The 16,279-nt window shown below is 46.9% G+C and overlaps 2 protein-coding genes across 2 annotated transcripts; one reads left to right on the forward strand and one right to left on the reverse strand.

The window, feature by feature from the left end:
• Positions 1–302: 302 nt before the first annotated feature.
• On the reverse strand, positions 303–1,242 carry LOC120659337. Its single transcript, XM_039937435.1, has one exon. The coding sequence runs from the start codon at positions 1,005–1,007 to the stop codon at positions 759–761; it is 249 nt and encodes an 82-aa protein (XP_039793369.1). The 5' UTR covers positions 1,008–1,242; the 3' UTR covers positions 303–758.
• A 13,735-nt stretch (positions 1,243–14,977) lies between these two features.
• On the forward strand, positions 14,978–16,077 carry LOC120658681 (glutaredoxin-C9-like). The gene has a single exon (XM_039936924.1). It carries the CDS (start codon positions 15,324–15,326, stop codon positions 15,753–15,755), a length of 432 nt encoding a protein of 143 aa, XP_039792858.1. The 5' UTR covers positions 14,978–15,323; the 3' UTR covers positions 15,756–16,077.
• Positions 16,078–16,279: the final 202 nt, after the last annotated feature.

Raw genomic sequence — 16,279 nt, forward strand, 5'->3', positions numbered from 1 at the left:
CGCGCCCAAATCACCGGTGTCTGCTCGGTGCTAACTTACCTGTTTGGTACTAGTAGAGCTCTGTATGATGCTGATTCTTTTTCATTCTATGGCATCAACTCTTAAAATCAGGATAGGATGGAGAATCACTCACAGAATCAGGAGAAGCTACTTTTTCCAGCTCTCAGCCTTGTAATTCGTTTCACATAACCATTCCATGGAATCAGCAGAGAATCACTTCTCTCTGATTACTGGTTGGCAGAGCTTCTACTAGATTCAGCAGATTATCAGCTCTAAGAGGTCTGCCAAACACACCCTGAATGTGCACGAAAAGTTCAGTATCAGGCTTCTTCGCAGCCTTCTTTATTGTTATGTATGTACACCTTCGGACTCAAACAAGATCCCACCATTCTTATGTCTAGCTATCTTGTACATGCTGGAACGTCCAGCACACGCAGTACACGACACCGACACACATACAAGCTACTTGAGCAGCAGCAGCAGTTTTATATAGCACCCTACAAGCTAGCTACAACCAGCCGGCCTGGGCATGCAGCAGGTTCGCCTGCTTCTCAGTTGAGGTGCTCCTTTGGATCACCCCCTGATCATCATGCCCTTATTCAAAACACACCCTTTAATTTCTTCCAAGGGCTTAACTATCAACACACACCTGGTAGATGTATATGTATATGTATATGTATACGTACATGTATTCCGATCATCCGTACACCGGAAAATTATCAGCTTGAGACCTGGCCAGACGGTGCGCGGCAGCACGACTAGCCTGCGCAGTTGTGGCGGCGCGACGCCGAGCGGAGGAGGGGCGACACCAGGCTGGCCCTCGCCGGCGGCGACGCGGCCGGGGAGAGAGACGCGGCGCGCCAGCCGCCAGCAGCGTCGCAGAAGAGCGCCGCCGACGGCGCGCGCGCCTGGTCGCCGCCGCCGCACAGGAGGCTCCCGATGGCGACCTCCCTCGCCTTCCTGTACTCCACGATGGCCCTGTACACCAACGGTATCAGGCCTTCCATTGCAACGGACCGGGAGACCGGCCGATCGATGGCCTGGACAACACCTTGCTTGTTGATGAGCTCCTAGCTAGCTCGAGAGAGAAGTTTAGTGAGCCTCACTTCCGGATGCTATAAAAAGAAGCCGTCATACAGGTCTCTCGCCAAAGTTGATCTGCAGATGAGGCTGATGCTTTTTCACCTACAAAAATGGAGACGTATACGTCTCACCAAATCCACTGAATTTTCAAGTGGCATTTGGTGAAATGAAATCCATCGGCCGGAGCCTTATCTGCACGCACCAGCAGGCTTCGTTCCTGTCACTGCGTCACTGCCTGGTCACTGGTGGTGACGTGGAGGGAGGTGTGAACTTAAATCTTTGAATCATTTGCTGGTGGCGGGTAACTTTCAGCAGGCAAAACGCGGCGAGAGGGATGGAGATAAGCTCGGTCCAGGGCTTCTGATTCAAGATGAAGACCAGGTTACTTGCATGCTTGTGGAGAAGAAGCTTCAGAGTTATGCATGCGTTGTTCTCCATTTCGCCTGCTTGTTTTGTTTAAAGACTTTAAAGTGGTTTGTAAAGGAATTTACCTGAAGTTTTGGTCGCACTGTTATATTTTGTCAGAAATTTGCACTCCTCAAAGACTGTATTCAGCTTCATTTATACTACCACAAGTGTACCAGACCGGCATAGTTCAGTGGCTCTCTGTCCAAAAAAAACAATAGTAGAGCACACTGACATAATGTAGGGAATTTGATCTCAAGATTAATGATGTCACTAACAAGAAACTTTACTACGGCTGCTTTCGTTTAGCCTATCGAGTGACATCGACAACTCTGAAACGAATCTTTTAGCGATTGGAATTTGACGGCATTACACTTGAATGCCCTCATTCCATTACTGTAAAGACAGTAAAGCTCAGGCGGAGCTACAGCTCGGCCAACCTGGGCCATGGCCCCCCCTTGCCGCAAAGATTTGCAGGCGATTAGAGGCTGATCAATTGGCTGATTACCTGTTTAGCACTATATATGATCGGAGTGGCACTATCCATTTGCAGTTTCTTTTTGTTGGTGCCGACGTGCTGTGAGTGGATTTGTTTGCAAAAGGACAGGTTGCTTAGGTTTTGATGCAAAATTGATGCAGCAAAATTTTGATGTTATCCTATTTTTTCAATGCAAATGATAAACTGGAGCACTTATAGGGCACAACTTATATAAAAGGAACCAGTAGCACACACATTTGTGTACATGTTGATTGTCACAAGGCAAATTGCCCCCCCTAGGAATTAATCCTAGCTCCACCACTGAGCTCAGGGCACTCACGCTCCACTGTTGATGTGCCTCTTGATGTGCTCCTCTCACCAGAAAGCAGTAGCCAAGAAGCCAAAAATCTCTCGGCACATCAAGCCTTCACCTATCTCACTTTTAATCTCTTCATCATATAAATGCTGCAATAATTGATCATGCTTTCTGCATTGTAAAACGAGATGAATAAGACCTGTTGGTAGTACTTGTTGGTACCTTGTCACAGTTCTATATGTGTGATATGTCCATGCAGTTTTAAGCTCCGAGCAGCATGCCTGCTGACCTGAAGTAGTACAGTGACTGGCTACCTGCACCAACAGAATGTGTCAAAGTATTGTTAGACACTTAAAATGGATGAGTTCAGGTGCTGGGTATGCATCATCAGGTCAGTTTTGGCTCAATGGGACTATGCTGAAGCCAAGAAAAAACGGCATGACATGGACATTAACTGGGCTGTGTGCTTAACAGCACATGCATGGTTTTGCTGAAATTTACAGCCCTGATGAAACATCTGTCTAACTAATAAAACGAAAAAAAATTGCGGAGAGAAGGGGTGAAATAAATTTTATCAGTTTGCAGGCCATTTTTTTTCTTTTTTGGGGTAGCCGCCAAATTTTTTATCGATAAGCGCCGAATTTAATTTTTTAAAGGATGCCGCAAGATTTATTAGGCCGTGCATCTCGTAAAGTCGTAAGAAGGAATGGGGGCCTAGATCATGCGGCCCAAGAGAAAAAGCGGGGAGACATATCGCCACGGCCCGGCCCAGTTGGCATTATATTGCGTAATTGTCTCTGTTTAATGTTTTGCGAGGGCAAGCACGAGCTAGGAACAACGACCCCCTCAATAAAAAAATGCTAGCAACGAAATGTGCATACAAATGGTATGCAACAAAGATAGTAAGATACTATACAATAAAATTATTTTTAGACTATCTCTATTACCTTTTTTGCGGCCGGATGCCGGTTTTGCCTTAGGCATACTAAGGAGGCTTATTTTCAAAAAAAAAAACAAACAAACAAGAGGCGACCGACGGTCAAAGCTGTCATCAACTTTCACTTATTTTGGCTTCTGCTTTCGGCTTATTCCGGCCTCTTCCAACTTATTCTCTCTCAGACAATACTGTTGAATCAGTTGAAATAAGTCTAGGGATGGCAACGGGTATGAAATATCCGCATACCCGCGGATACCAAACCCGACGGGCGCGGATACGGGTATGAGTTTGTGCCCCCGCGGGCACGGGCGCGGGTACAACTCTAAACCAAATGGGTATCTTCAAACGGGTTTGAAAAATTAATACCCGAATCCGCAAACCCGCAAACAATGACTCTTGTGATGTATTATGTATGAGACTAGTTCATTTATTTGCTAAGATTTATTTGTTTCCTCAAATAAATGGTGTTGACGTGTTGCTTAATAGGTTATAATTTATTAATGCTGAGATATAGAGATGCATATTAATATCTGCATGCTATTAAAATGTGCTTGTGTGCTTAATTTTCTAAAACTTGCGGGTATGCGGGCGTGCCCGCGGGTATGCCGGTATCCCCGGATAGCGGGTACGGGTATTGTTTCCTACCTGTTGCGGGTTGCGGGCGCGGGCGCAGATTTTAGCACGCGGGTATGGGTTTATAAAGTTGATATCCGCACGGATTTTACCCGTTGCCATCTTTAAATAAGTCGCCTTTTTTTCCAGTCGAACAGATTTTTTGTTTTTTCCCTCTTGACTCTATTGTCGTGATTGCGTAAGTTAGACAATGAGACCCGCGGTCACTTAAGAGGTTATAGTAATCATTTGAGTGAAACACTCAGAAAATACTAAATTAGTTTAATATACTATCTTCCTTCTTAAATATATGAGAATATATAGATTTAATAACTTTTTTAAAAAATAACTAACAATGTTTACATACTCAATTAATTAAGTGAAATAAAATAAATACCATTAAACCTACGTACTATCAAGTACTCCACACAGTTTAGGTTTGACTCGTACATTTACCGCCGTTTGAATGGCAAGCTGAGCAAAGGATCGCAGTAATTCGTTCAGAAGTACCCAAAAGGTGAGGTGTTCTCGTCGTGGTCACATGGGTGGTAGAGTAGGGTAGCGCGCATGCACGTAACCTGACGAGGCTGCATGCATGCGTGCATGCATGTAGTGTAGGCTTTAACCAAATCTGGCTCAGGGTCCTGCTAAAAGCCGGCGCTGCCGCGGCATGCAAATGCAGGCCAAATACCCGGACACGTACGTACAAGCGTGCAGGACACCATCTCCAGGCCCCGCTCCAGCTCCACGCAGATGCATGCCTGCGCAGCACAGTGTGTATGCACACCCAGCCAGATGCTTCTTCAGTTAACTACACGCACGTACGGCCACTACGCCTTCTGGCACCTAGAACAAAGGTACACTACTACTGTTCCCAACTTCACTCGTTGACTGCTTTAAGAAGTTATCATCAATAAACAGTAAGATATTTACGATTTGATTCCGAGAATAATGTTGCTATATTGGCCAATACTCCCTCCGTTGTTATTTACACATCGTTTTAGGTTTGGTCGAAACTTTGACTAAATCTATAGGAAAAATATAGCAATAACTATACTATCCAACATATGTACTGTCAACATACAATACATTTCATAGTGGATTCAATAAAACAAATTTGGTATTGTAAATGTTATTATTTTTCTCTATGAATTCGGTCAAAGTTGGTGAATAGTTTGACTTAGAACAAATCTAATACGATATGCAAATAAAAATAGCGGGAGTAGTTGTTAAACCAATTTCATGGTAAAATCTTGGGTTTATATCATTGCTTTCTTAGTTTAGTAAATTCGTTATTAGATTAACAAAGCGGTAGGGTTAGTAGATTAATTATTAGCAAAGCAAGAGACAGGTGTAGTAGCTAGATTACTAGTTGATGCGCGATCTATAGCTTTTAGGGATCGTTTGAAGGGAGGGGGACATGCAGGCAGGCAGGCATGGTCACATAACCCAACAATAAACAACTTTACCGGCGCAACATTTGGCCCCCAAAAGACGAAAGGACACATCACATCATAGCCCGGCTTGCCTGCTTCCTACGACCATGCCCCCAGTGATTGAGGGCCCCGTTTAGTTGCGCTCCGTAAAGTTTTTGAAAAATCATCTTTTTATGTTGGAAGTACTAAATATAAATTAATTACAAAATAAATTACAGAACTCGTTTGTAAATCGCGAGACGAATGTAATGAGCCTAATTAATCTGTATTTTTGTTTCGTCTAGATTTAAGTCTCCATGCAGGTGTCGGAATTTTTTTTTGAAATTTTGATTTTTGCAACTAAACACGGCGCCAAGTATCCAACACACAGCCGCAGGTCTCGCGCACGCACCTGATCCGGCTCCGGCCGCTTTTAGTTTTAGCATGCATGTATGTTCTAGACATTTGGGGCACGGCGAAAGGCAATCATGGTGCCGCGAGATCACGCGACACCCTGTGGTTGCATTGCATTGGGCCACTACGCACTCGATCAAAAGGAGTCACGGTGTGCCGGTGTCCGATCCATCACGGGCACGGCCGGCGAGCTAGCCCGGAGGCCGGCCGGAGGAGGAAGCATCAAGCATGCATCTGATCACGTACACCGGTTGCGGTTGGGGAACACTAGTGATGCCACCATGCATCGTGCCGTCGTGCTCCCGGGCCGGCCTCCTCGAGCTCTCTGCCGCATCGTCAGCGCCTACTTGCATGGCATGCATGCATGCTTACGTACTGTGCGTGCTTTTTGGTTATTAATTACCACTTTTTGATCCGCATGCTAACCAACTTTAATCAGACTTGAGCATGATCGATTCTGTGCATGCAAGGGCCAACTCAAAGCGGCTTGTGTTTCAGTTTGGAACGAATCATCAGTCTGCAGCTGGTTCCGGTTTATTTGGCTTCAATTATACTACTACCACGCAATTATGCCCATGCGCCGGTACCGATCTATTAATTTGTAGGGATTTACGTGATCGAGTCGTGGGCAGAGGGCTGGTTCGACTCGCATATGAAACAGACTAAAACCCAACTGTCAATACTACAAGATGGACCAAATAAAAAATTTAGGTGGAAAGTGGAAACCTTACATACTTTAGATATTACACACTATACGAGTAGTTTTAGTGTTTGGCTAACTGTAGTCTTTTCAGAGCAGGTAAAATACATGTTGTAAACATGTCTAAAACTCCGTCCGTTCTGTTTCAAAATGTAAGTCATTTTGACTATCTAGCAGGTTCATATATAGATTTTGTTATACAACTAGACATACATGTAGTATATCTAGGTACATAGAAAATACTATGAATACTAAAACGGTCTAAATTAGGGAGTATATGGTTTAAATTCGTTATGTATCACGTAAGGTACCTCTCTCTTTATCTGCTCGTTTAAAAAGAAACATATTGCAATCTGTAAATAGAAATGATGTTGCAGATCAAGATGATCTGTCCACTTGTACTAGCTTGCATAGTACATGCTTGCTCGATCTCTTGGATCGCATCACCTCCGATCCGATCCCTTAATTATCCGTAACCACGACACGGCATCGTGCTTGCATGCATGCACGCACGTACCGATCGACGACGACGTGGACCCAAGACATGCACCGCATGCATGCGGCGAGTACGCGAGGCAAAAGCGACTTTCCAGCACCGTCCGGCGGCATGCGGTCGGCATTAGCGGGTGGCTAATGGACCTACTCTAACATCTAACAGTTTGATTTTCCTCTTTCCCCTTTTTCATCTTATAAGGAAATCCTCCATCATAATTTTAATTTATTGGAGAGATGTGCTCCAGCAGATTGATTTTTTCCCTTTCCCCTTTAATTCATGAGTGGCCAGGATCTTCTCATGCATGTGTATCTTGTGGCTCAGAAAGAATGGATAGAAAAAGAGAAGGTGGAATTCCCCTTTAAAAAGAGGAGAGGGGAGGGAAATATAGGGGAAAGGTAAAAGAGGAAAATGAAAAATCAATCTGTTGGAACTAAATTTTTCCCTAAATCTCTTTTATAGCTAAAAGTGAAAAAAGGAGAAAAATCAATCTGTTGGAATTGCTCTAGCTTCCTTTCGCAACTCGCCGGGCAACGCGACGTGCAGGATGGCCGTCGAGTGCCTGCCTGCTGCTGATGACATCAATCATCCATTGATGCGATACTGTGCTGCGAACACTTACGTCTTCAGCCCATACCGTAACGCAATGCATGCAAGTGGGCAATGCATGCATGGACTACGGGTCATGCATGGTCGAAGCCAGCAGCAGCCTTTTGTGGGATGCATGCAATGCAACGAGACTGCAGACACGAACCCCACTAGAAAGGCTGTGTTTAATTGCAAAAATAATTCGAAAAGTAATGTAATATTTTTCGTTTGTATGTGGTAAATATTAATTTACCATAGGCTAACTAGTCTCAAAAGATTCGTCTCGTAACGTACATCAAAACTATGCAATTAGTTTTTTATTTACCTACATTTAGTACTTCATGCATGAGTCATTTGCTATATTTAATGTTTTGATGTGATTTCGATGTGATGGAAAGTTTGAAAAATTTGGAGGAGTTGAGCAACTAAACACAGCCAAGTGGAAATCGCGCGCCCACTCTGATCAGGTGTTGTGGGGCCCGGATGCCGGAGGTCACCCCATGCGCGTCAGCATCATAACCCAGGCCAACATGCATGTACCCACATCCAAGGTAGGGCTGGACGAAAAATTCGTAACTCGCTCGTTAATGACTTGACTCGAACTCGACTCGTTTTATAATGAGTCAGCTCGTTTTATAACAAGCCAGCCCGGTTTATATCGAGCCAGCTCGAGCTGGCTCGCGAGCCATAATAAGCCAAGTTAAAACTCAAGCTAACAATTAAATTGGCTCGCGAGCTGCTTCTAACTTGCTTTTGGTGTTTATATATTACCTATAAACCTGATCAGTCTAGCACTCAAGCTGTTGCTCATTTATTTTACTTATGTAAAGTGTATGAGCATGAATATCGTGGACTTATGGTCATGGTTGTGTCATGGTTGTGGTGGGCTGGACAAAAACTTTGTAGAATTATGGATCAATCGCTGAATGGATTATATTCTCCATTGTTAAAATTATAAGTACTTTGTGTTTGTTACTCACTACTTTTATAAATCTCCCTGTACTGTGTTTTTGTGGTTGGGCTCGCGAGCCAAACGAGCTGGCTCGAGCTTTTTAGCGAGCCGAGCCGAGCCAGCTCATTAACGAGTCGACCTGTAACGAGCTGAGCTAGCTTGATATCCAGCCCTAATCCCAGGTGGCAACGGGAGAAACCGAGGCAACGACTGAAGCTAGCGCGCTTTCAAGGAGAGAATTGAAGCATCGAAGCCATTTTGGGTTCGGTCTCTCGCGACTAAAAAATTCGAACAAGTCCACTTGCTTGTTGCACACCTCTGAGACGAAAAGAATCGTGATGTGAGAGAAAAAGGAGAAGGAAGGTAGTCCACTTGCTTGTTGCACACCTCTGAGACGAAAAAGAATCGTGATGTGAGAGAAAAAGGAGAAGGAAGGTGCGGCTTTTAAAAAAGCATAATCTTTCCTCTGTGCACCCACCGCTCGAGAAGGCCTAAGGTAGCGTCTTAATTATACTTGGCATGCTGCACAAACCAAGTTACGTACTCTTATTAATAATTGACTAAATAAAGAGTGTTTGCACCAATAAAAATTGTAATAACTGCAATAAGGAAGAATCTTCGAATAATACGAATCTAATGATATTATTTTTGTGAAACAAAATTCGATCGCACTAGTATTAATATAGGAGATGCGAACTAATCTTTAGTTAAATACGAGCCATGCATTATTATTTCTAGTTTTAACCAGCTCGCTGTTTTTTAGAAACATATTGTACTACTCGCTCCGTTCCAAATTATAAGTCATTCTAAGAATCTTGGAGAGTCAAACCATTTCAAAATTTGACTAAAATTATAGAGAGAAACACAAAGATTTATGACATCAAATAAGTATACTATGAAAATATAACTAACAAAGAATCTAATGATAGTTAATTGGTATCGTAAATTTTATTATCTTGTTGTATAGATTTGGTCAAATTTGAAATTTTTTGACTTTCCAAGATTCTTGAGATGATTTATAATTTGGAACGAGTATTATAAAGTTTTCTTTAACACTTGTTGTGTGTGCACTCTCAAAGATGAAAAGCCCTCCCTTTCTGAGAGCCGCAGACGACGTGAGTGCAATCAATCACTGTGCCTCCTGCACGAGACACGTAGGCAGCACTAGGGCATAGCATACATGTCGCTTGCTGTTGTTGACTTGCTGAGTCTCCTAGATGGATCATGGAATGCATGGGAGTTGGGAGGCAGAGGCGTACGTGTACCATAGTCCATAGCTGGCTACTGCTGATGTTGACAAATAATGGGCAGCGTATAGCTACGCCACGGTAGCTCTCTCGTGCGTGCGTGCATGCATGGCAGTGGCAGTGGGTGCACCCATGCACGGGGGCACGGGGAAATAAACCATCAAAGCAAGCCACCAAGGGCGACGACGACGATCGAGCGGCAACGCAAGATGAGCCGAGGGGAAGCGGCCAAGCAACGTGGAGCCAAACGAGAGAAAGCTAGGCGGGGAGCAACTCCAACAGATTTATTTTCTTTTTTTCTCTTTCTCATCTTATAGAGAAATCACCCATCACAATTTTAGCTTATTGGGGAGATGTGCTCCAGCAGATTGATTTTTTCCTTTCCCTTTTAATTCATGAGTGGCCAGAATCTTCTCATGCATGTGGATCTTGTGGCTAGAAAAGAATAGATAGAAAAGGAGAAGGTGGAATTCCCCTTTAAAAAAAAGGAGAGGGGAGGGAAATAAAGAAAAAGGGGAAAAAGAAAAATTAATCTGTTGGAGCTAAATTTTTTCTCCTAAATCTCCTTTATGGCTAAAAGGTGGAAAGAAAAAAGGAAAAAAATCAATCAATTGGAGTTCTCCAGGAGTATATAGCTGCATCCATGGATGCACGGCATGCAGGGGCCTGCATGCGGTGACACTGGTCCAACACTGAATGGTTGCATTGGGTTCTCCAAACGAACGGACGCGTCATCACATAGCTGCGTGCGCGGGGATGCATGCAGGCTATGCAGCAGCAGGGCTAGCTAGCTCTCTCCATTGCATCAAGCCGGCCGCTTTTATGGCATAGCGCGCGTATACGTACTCGCTGGGAAAGCTAGCCGGCCGGTCGCTTTAGTGCTAGCTTGAGGTCTGACGGGTCGGGTCGGGTCATTTCGGGTTTCGGATCAAAAAATATTGGCCCATGCTCGGCCTATAAATGGTTGGGTTTGGTCGGATTGGTCCGCAATTTTATGTGTAATTTTCGGATTGGATCGGGCTTTTTAAATTTCAAGTTAAATATTTCGGCTCGTACTTGACCCGTCACTTGGTCGGGTCGGATCGGGTCGGGTTTTTCTCAAGCGGGTCGGGTCGGGTTTATCGGGTCGGGTGGCCCATGATAAAATCTCTTGAGCTAGCAAGCGCATGCCCAAGCTAGCGGAAACTGTCAAAAAGGTTGGGTTTGCGCGGCGCCGATTGGCATCGGCGCCCGCGACGGCGACGGCGACGGCGAGCCGACCCGGAGAAGCTCATAAAGCTTAGGCCGCGCGCCGGGGATGCATCACCTGCATGCGGCCAATCCAGGCGGGTGTCGCCGTGTCGGGTCAGCTCGCGAGCGCGCGCGCGCGTGGTCCGGGCCTCCGTCCTCAGCGAAAACCGGCTGGACTCTTGGCTGCCCGAGGTAGCCTGGCGGTCGACGGGTGCAGAGTTGAAGTAGCAGCATGCCTGTGGAGCACTGGCCCAGGAGGAGGGGCATGCACCTGACAGCCTGACACTACCAAGCAAGAGATGCTGCTACGACCTAGGAGTGGCAACCTACGACGATCTTGCGCTCTGAACCGAATTAGTTAAGCGCGTAGTTTTCTCCATAAAAAATACATTCTACTACTCCATCCATTGTAAATTGTACTAAGTTATTTTGAGTTTTATAGATACTCATATAATTTTGCATTGCAATTTTGACGTGGCGGAGATCGAGAACCTGGCCTGGCTGGGAGGTGCAGCGTGCATGCAGATGCAGACACGAGAAAAAGGCCGGGGAGGCACGCATATGCAGGCCCTGTTTGGTTTGGTGCTAGGAATAGTAATATTTTGACCTCTTATTACGGTGTCAAACAAAGTCAGTTTATAAAACCAACTTCAAAACCCCTGCGCTAGGAACACTGAAGAATGTAATGATGCTCTTGACCACGTGATTAGAGGATGGTTACTGTAGCATCACTGTAGCCAATCATCGATTAATAACTGTCATTAGATTCGTCGCGAAAAGTTACACTCATTCTTAAAAACATTTCATAAATAAACTTCATTTAATACTCCATGCATTCGAAATTCTTTTCTCGGAAAATGTGCGTACCAGTTCCTGACAGGAACCAAACGAGGCCGCAATGCAATGCAATGCATGCGGGCGCAGCCCAGCTTGGCGCGGACAGAAATAAAAGCCGCGCAAGCGTGCGTGCCGCCGCCCGGCCACTTCTCTCCTGACTCCTGCTTTGACCGCGCGCATGGCCGCATGCATCTCCCGGCTCGTCGCTCGCCAACCAACGCAGCATGCATCTGGCCGCCGGCCGTTACGCCGCGACCGGACCTGACCTGCCGCCTGCGGCAGCAGCCTACCTCGATCAGCCTCGCTCACCGTACCGTCACCCAGCACCAGCAGGCAGCAGCAGCACCACCGGTACCGTACCGCCTCATGCTGAATTGATGCTCCATCAGAATTCAGATGGGTGTTCCTGGCCGTTGGACACGGCCTAAGGGGGTGTTTAGTTGATGAAAATTTTTGGTTCAAAGGTCACATCAAATGTTTGACCAGATGTCGGGAGGGTTTTTCGGACATTAATTAAAAAACTAATTTCAGAACTCACCTGAAAACCGCGAGACGAATCTTTTGAGGCATTTGACCGCATCATTAGCACATGTGGGTTACTGTAGCACTTATGGCTAATCATGCACTAATTAAACTCAAAAGATTCGTCTCGTCGTGTACATCCAAACTGTGCAATTAGTTTTGTTGTTTAACTATATTTAGTGCTCCATGCATGAGTCCAAAGGGGAGGCACAAATTTCGAGATGAAATTTTTTGGTAACTAAACAGCCCCTAAGGATTAATTAGCTAGCTGCAGTGTTTGAATTAAATAATTTCTGTGCAAAATGTTTTCCTCCTCCGTTTCAAATTGCAGGTCATTTTAGCAAATCTAGACATATATGGTTTTTACTATGTATACATAGTGTTTGCCAAAACAACCTACAATTTTTAAACAGATGGAGAATAGTAAAATGCTAGACCCTTCGTTATTAGTCGGGATGGCTGTTTGTACGGAGAATGTTAGAGAATAAAAAACCGTGACTCGGATGACTTAGGAAGCAGATATTACGACTCGGTCCCATGACACATTGGATGATGGTTTGACGGTGGACGTTGGTCACCTAAAGGAAACGTGAAAAAACCATGCCTTCCCTTGAAAGAAAAGCAACATTTGCCTAAATTTATACCTTGGGAATGTATATATTGGTCAGAACGCTTTGTTCCAACAAAACAAAGCAAGTCTTTAATAATAATAATAATAATAATAATAATAATAATAATAATAATAATAAATAACTACTACTACAACAACTACTAATTAAGTTGCCTAACGTTAAATATTCAAAGCCGGCGGGAGTATAACAAAGCAATTTACGAATTTGAATGGAGATCTTGCGGTGCAGAAGTGTGTGTTGGACTTGGACCCCGCCCGGCCAGGCGTATAGCATGCGCATTTGTGCGGCTAGTATTGAAAATTTAAAAATTTGCATGTCGTTGTATCCTTACTTAAAGATTATACTATTTTTTTTACCATACATCACCCTATTCATTATCGTAAATTATGTCTTATTGTTGGTTAAAACAATTCAAATATGATCTACCTATAATAACAATTTAATTTATTGAGCTTTAATAATATTATGCATATAATTATTTTCTTATTTTGGTTTTATTTTGAGTGATTGTTGTTAGCTTTAGTTTTTAGTAATAGTATATATATTTGTAACTGATACATAACTAAATTATATTTTATATTTAATTTTCATAATGATTGGTGAGTGATTTTTAGTTAGACACAGGGGTATTTTAGCCTAATTTTTATTATAATGACAGTGGTGGGTAATTTTTATTTTTCAATTTTGCTCCGATTAACGTGGAATTTTCTAGGCTTTGAGAGAGAATGTAGAGGCTCCGTTTGTTGGCCTTGCCTTCCACCGTGGTACCGTTCCTACATAGTAACATGCATGCTAGCTCATGTAGTCATCCATACTGCGCGCATGCAGTGCAGCACCATAGATTGCCGGAAGCCGGATGGAGCTGATCATGACAAGATCGACTGTATCGCATGGCATGGCTCTGGTGTCATCCCGTCCGACCGATCCGTTTGGTTGCGCGACGGATGCACGGGAGTGATCTGACGACGGACCGGACGGACGCGAGACCGGCAACGGTTGGGCACGCCGCCGGTGACGTGCCGGGAATCACGTACGTTGAACCCACGACGTAGGCCGGCTGACCACCGCCGCCAGCATCCGGCGGCAAGCGAGCCAGGGAGAGCGGAGGTGACGGCGTTACTCCAGCCGTCCGTCCAGGTCTCCAGCAAGCAGCGAGCTAGCGAGCGGGGATCGAGAGAGATGGTGGGGCCCGGTGGGTCAAACGGCCGGGCGGGGGCTGACGAAGGCGCGGGACGTGGCGCTGTCGGCCGCGCTGCCTGTCCAGCCCACCGGTGGCCCGGCGCCGGGCCGTGGATCACTCGCGGCGTCATCGGCCAGACCGGCAGTCGGGCCCCACCGTGCCATGGAGATGCCCCCCGCCTCCGGCTGGTTGGTTGGTTGGTTCGCCTGCGCACCGCCCGGGCCGGCGGCGGTGTATCCCCGCCGGCGTGGTTCCGAGATGAGACGATGATGATGTCACGACGACCGTCCGCCGTATGCGTTATTGAGTATTGACACACCTAGAGCACCATCAAGAAAGACAAGAATTCAAGATGCGGGCGCAAATTGTTTGTGCTGCTGCTACAACAACAACTCGTAAGTAATGAGACGAGGCCAGATCATGTGTCGTGTCATGCAACGGCGGCCGTTGCTTGATCTCGGCCAGACGACGACGGTGATGCGTGTTTCTGCCCTCCCTCCCTTTGGCATTTGCCCCTCTGATGATCTGATCCGCTCCCCGCCCGCGCAAAAAGCTACACTCTGCTGCCCTTGCAACAGTCACTTTAACCACCTCGCATCGCTTTACTTACCACTTGCGTGCGTGGCGCATGCAATGCAACAACGTACTACTCCTCCACCAGCTGCTCTCTCTCTCTCTCTCTCTCTCTCTCTCTCTCTCTCTACTGGTGGAGAGAGTACTGGTAGTCAGAGAGTTGCCGGCCTTGTTGGTTGTGCAAGTGATGAGGCGAGGTCGCCCCGCGGCCCCGCCCGCGGCCGGGTCTCTCGACTCGACAGTCGACACAGGCCCCTGCCAAAAGCGATCCATGTCGCGCCTAGTAGGCTCTCTACCTTTGACTCCACTCCACTCGACTCCCCCCCACAACAACAACAACACACACAGCTACAGGCACCAGCCATCTCTCTTCTCTCCATTCCATTCTAGGAGTAGCTTGCTAGTAGTACTACTCGTATCCCGTGGCACCACCATCTCTCGCCTTTCAATTCGCTGTGCTGTGCAACCGTCGTCGTCTTCGTCCGGCTGCAGACCACCAGCCCTGGCCGCCCCCACCGCCCCCGGCCCGGCCTATAAAAGCGCACGACCACCCCCGGCCCTCTCCTCCAACCGCCTCGGCTCGGTAGCGTCGCTGTGTGCAGCCTGCCGTCCCAAAGAAACAGAAGCAATTCACACCACCACAACCCACTCACTCTCCAGAGATCAGCAGCAAGCAAGCCCAGCACCCAGCAGACCAACGACAGCGAAGATGATGCGCATGGAGGTGGCGCCGGAGTCCGGCAGCGGCGTGGCGGCGGAGCCCGCGGCGGCGTCCCCCGCGGCGGCGCCGTCGGCGGAGGCGGCGATGGCGGTGTACGAGCGGGTGGCGCGGATGGCGAGCGGGAACGCGGTGGTGGTGTTCAGCGCCAGCGGCTGCTGCATGTGCCACGTCGTGAAGCGCCTGCTCCTGGGGCTGGGCGTCGGCCCCACGGTGTACGAGCTGGACCAGCTCGGCTGCGGCGCGGGCGGCGGGAGGGAGATCCATGCGGCGCTGGCGCAGCTGCTCCCGCCCGGGCAGCCGGCCGTGCCGGTGGTGTTCGTGGGCGGGCGGCTCCTGGGCGGCGTCGACAAGGTCATGGCCTGCCACATCAACGGCACCCTCGTCCCGCTCCTCAAGCAGGCCGGCGCGCTCTGGCTCTGAAGAGGCCGGCGGCCGGGGCGCGCGGACGCCGGCGACGTACGTGCCTGATGAATGCAAGTGATCGACGGTTTAGTTTCTTGTTGTCGATGGGTGTTAGTGGGGAGGGAGGGAGTTACTTTGTAGATACAATTAACCGGCCGGCCGGCGTACGTCTTCATGATCATCAGTTGCCGTTCCACTAGCTAGTACCTTATTTACCTTGTGTTTTCTATTTTATTTGAGTTCTAATCGCTGGTGACCAGTACATGCTGGGTGTTGTGTTGTGCTAATGTGCTACTAGGAGGGAAAAAGGACAAGAGTGCCTCGATTTTACCCTGTTCCAGTTCACTCTCTCGGTGGCTGTGTGATGATGCAATGTTGCAAGAGTGCAACATGATGATGCTGCTCCATGGTTTGTTTTTTTTGTGACCCGGCCAGTAACTTTCATGTGATTTGCGCCACCCTCGCGATGGTGTTTTGGGCACTGTACCCTCTGAACTCCAACCCAACCTTATACGTACGTACCTGTCGTCTTTTTGTGGGTG

This window comes from Panicum virgatum, chromosome 2N (assembly GCF_016808335.1).
Source record: "Panicum virgatum strain AP13 chromosome 2N, P.virgatum_v5, whole genome shotgun sequence".
Lineage (NCBI taxonomy): Eukaryota > Viridiplantae > Streptophyta > Magnoliopsida > Poales > Poaceae > Panicum > Panicum virgatum.

What these genes read in the sequence shown, in the direction of transcription:
- LOC120658681 (XM_039936924.1), top strand. Translation starts at nt 15,324, where the DNA reads ATGATGCGCATGGAGGTGGCGCCGGAGTCCGGCAGCGGCGTGGCGGCG.
- LOC120659337 (XM_039937435.1), bottom strand. Translation starts at nt 1,007, where the DNA reads ATGGAAGGCCTGATACCGTTGGTGTACAGGGCCATCGTGGAGTACAGG.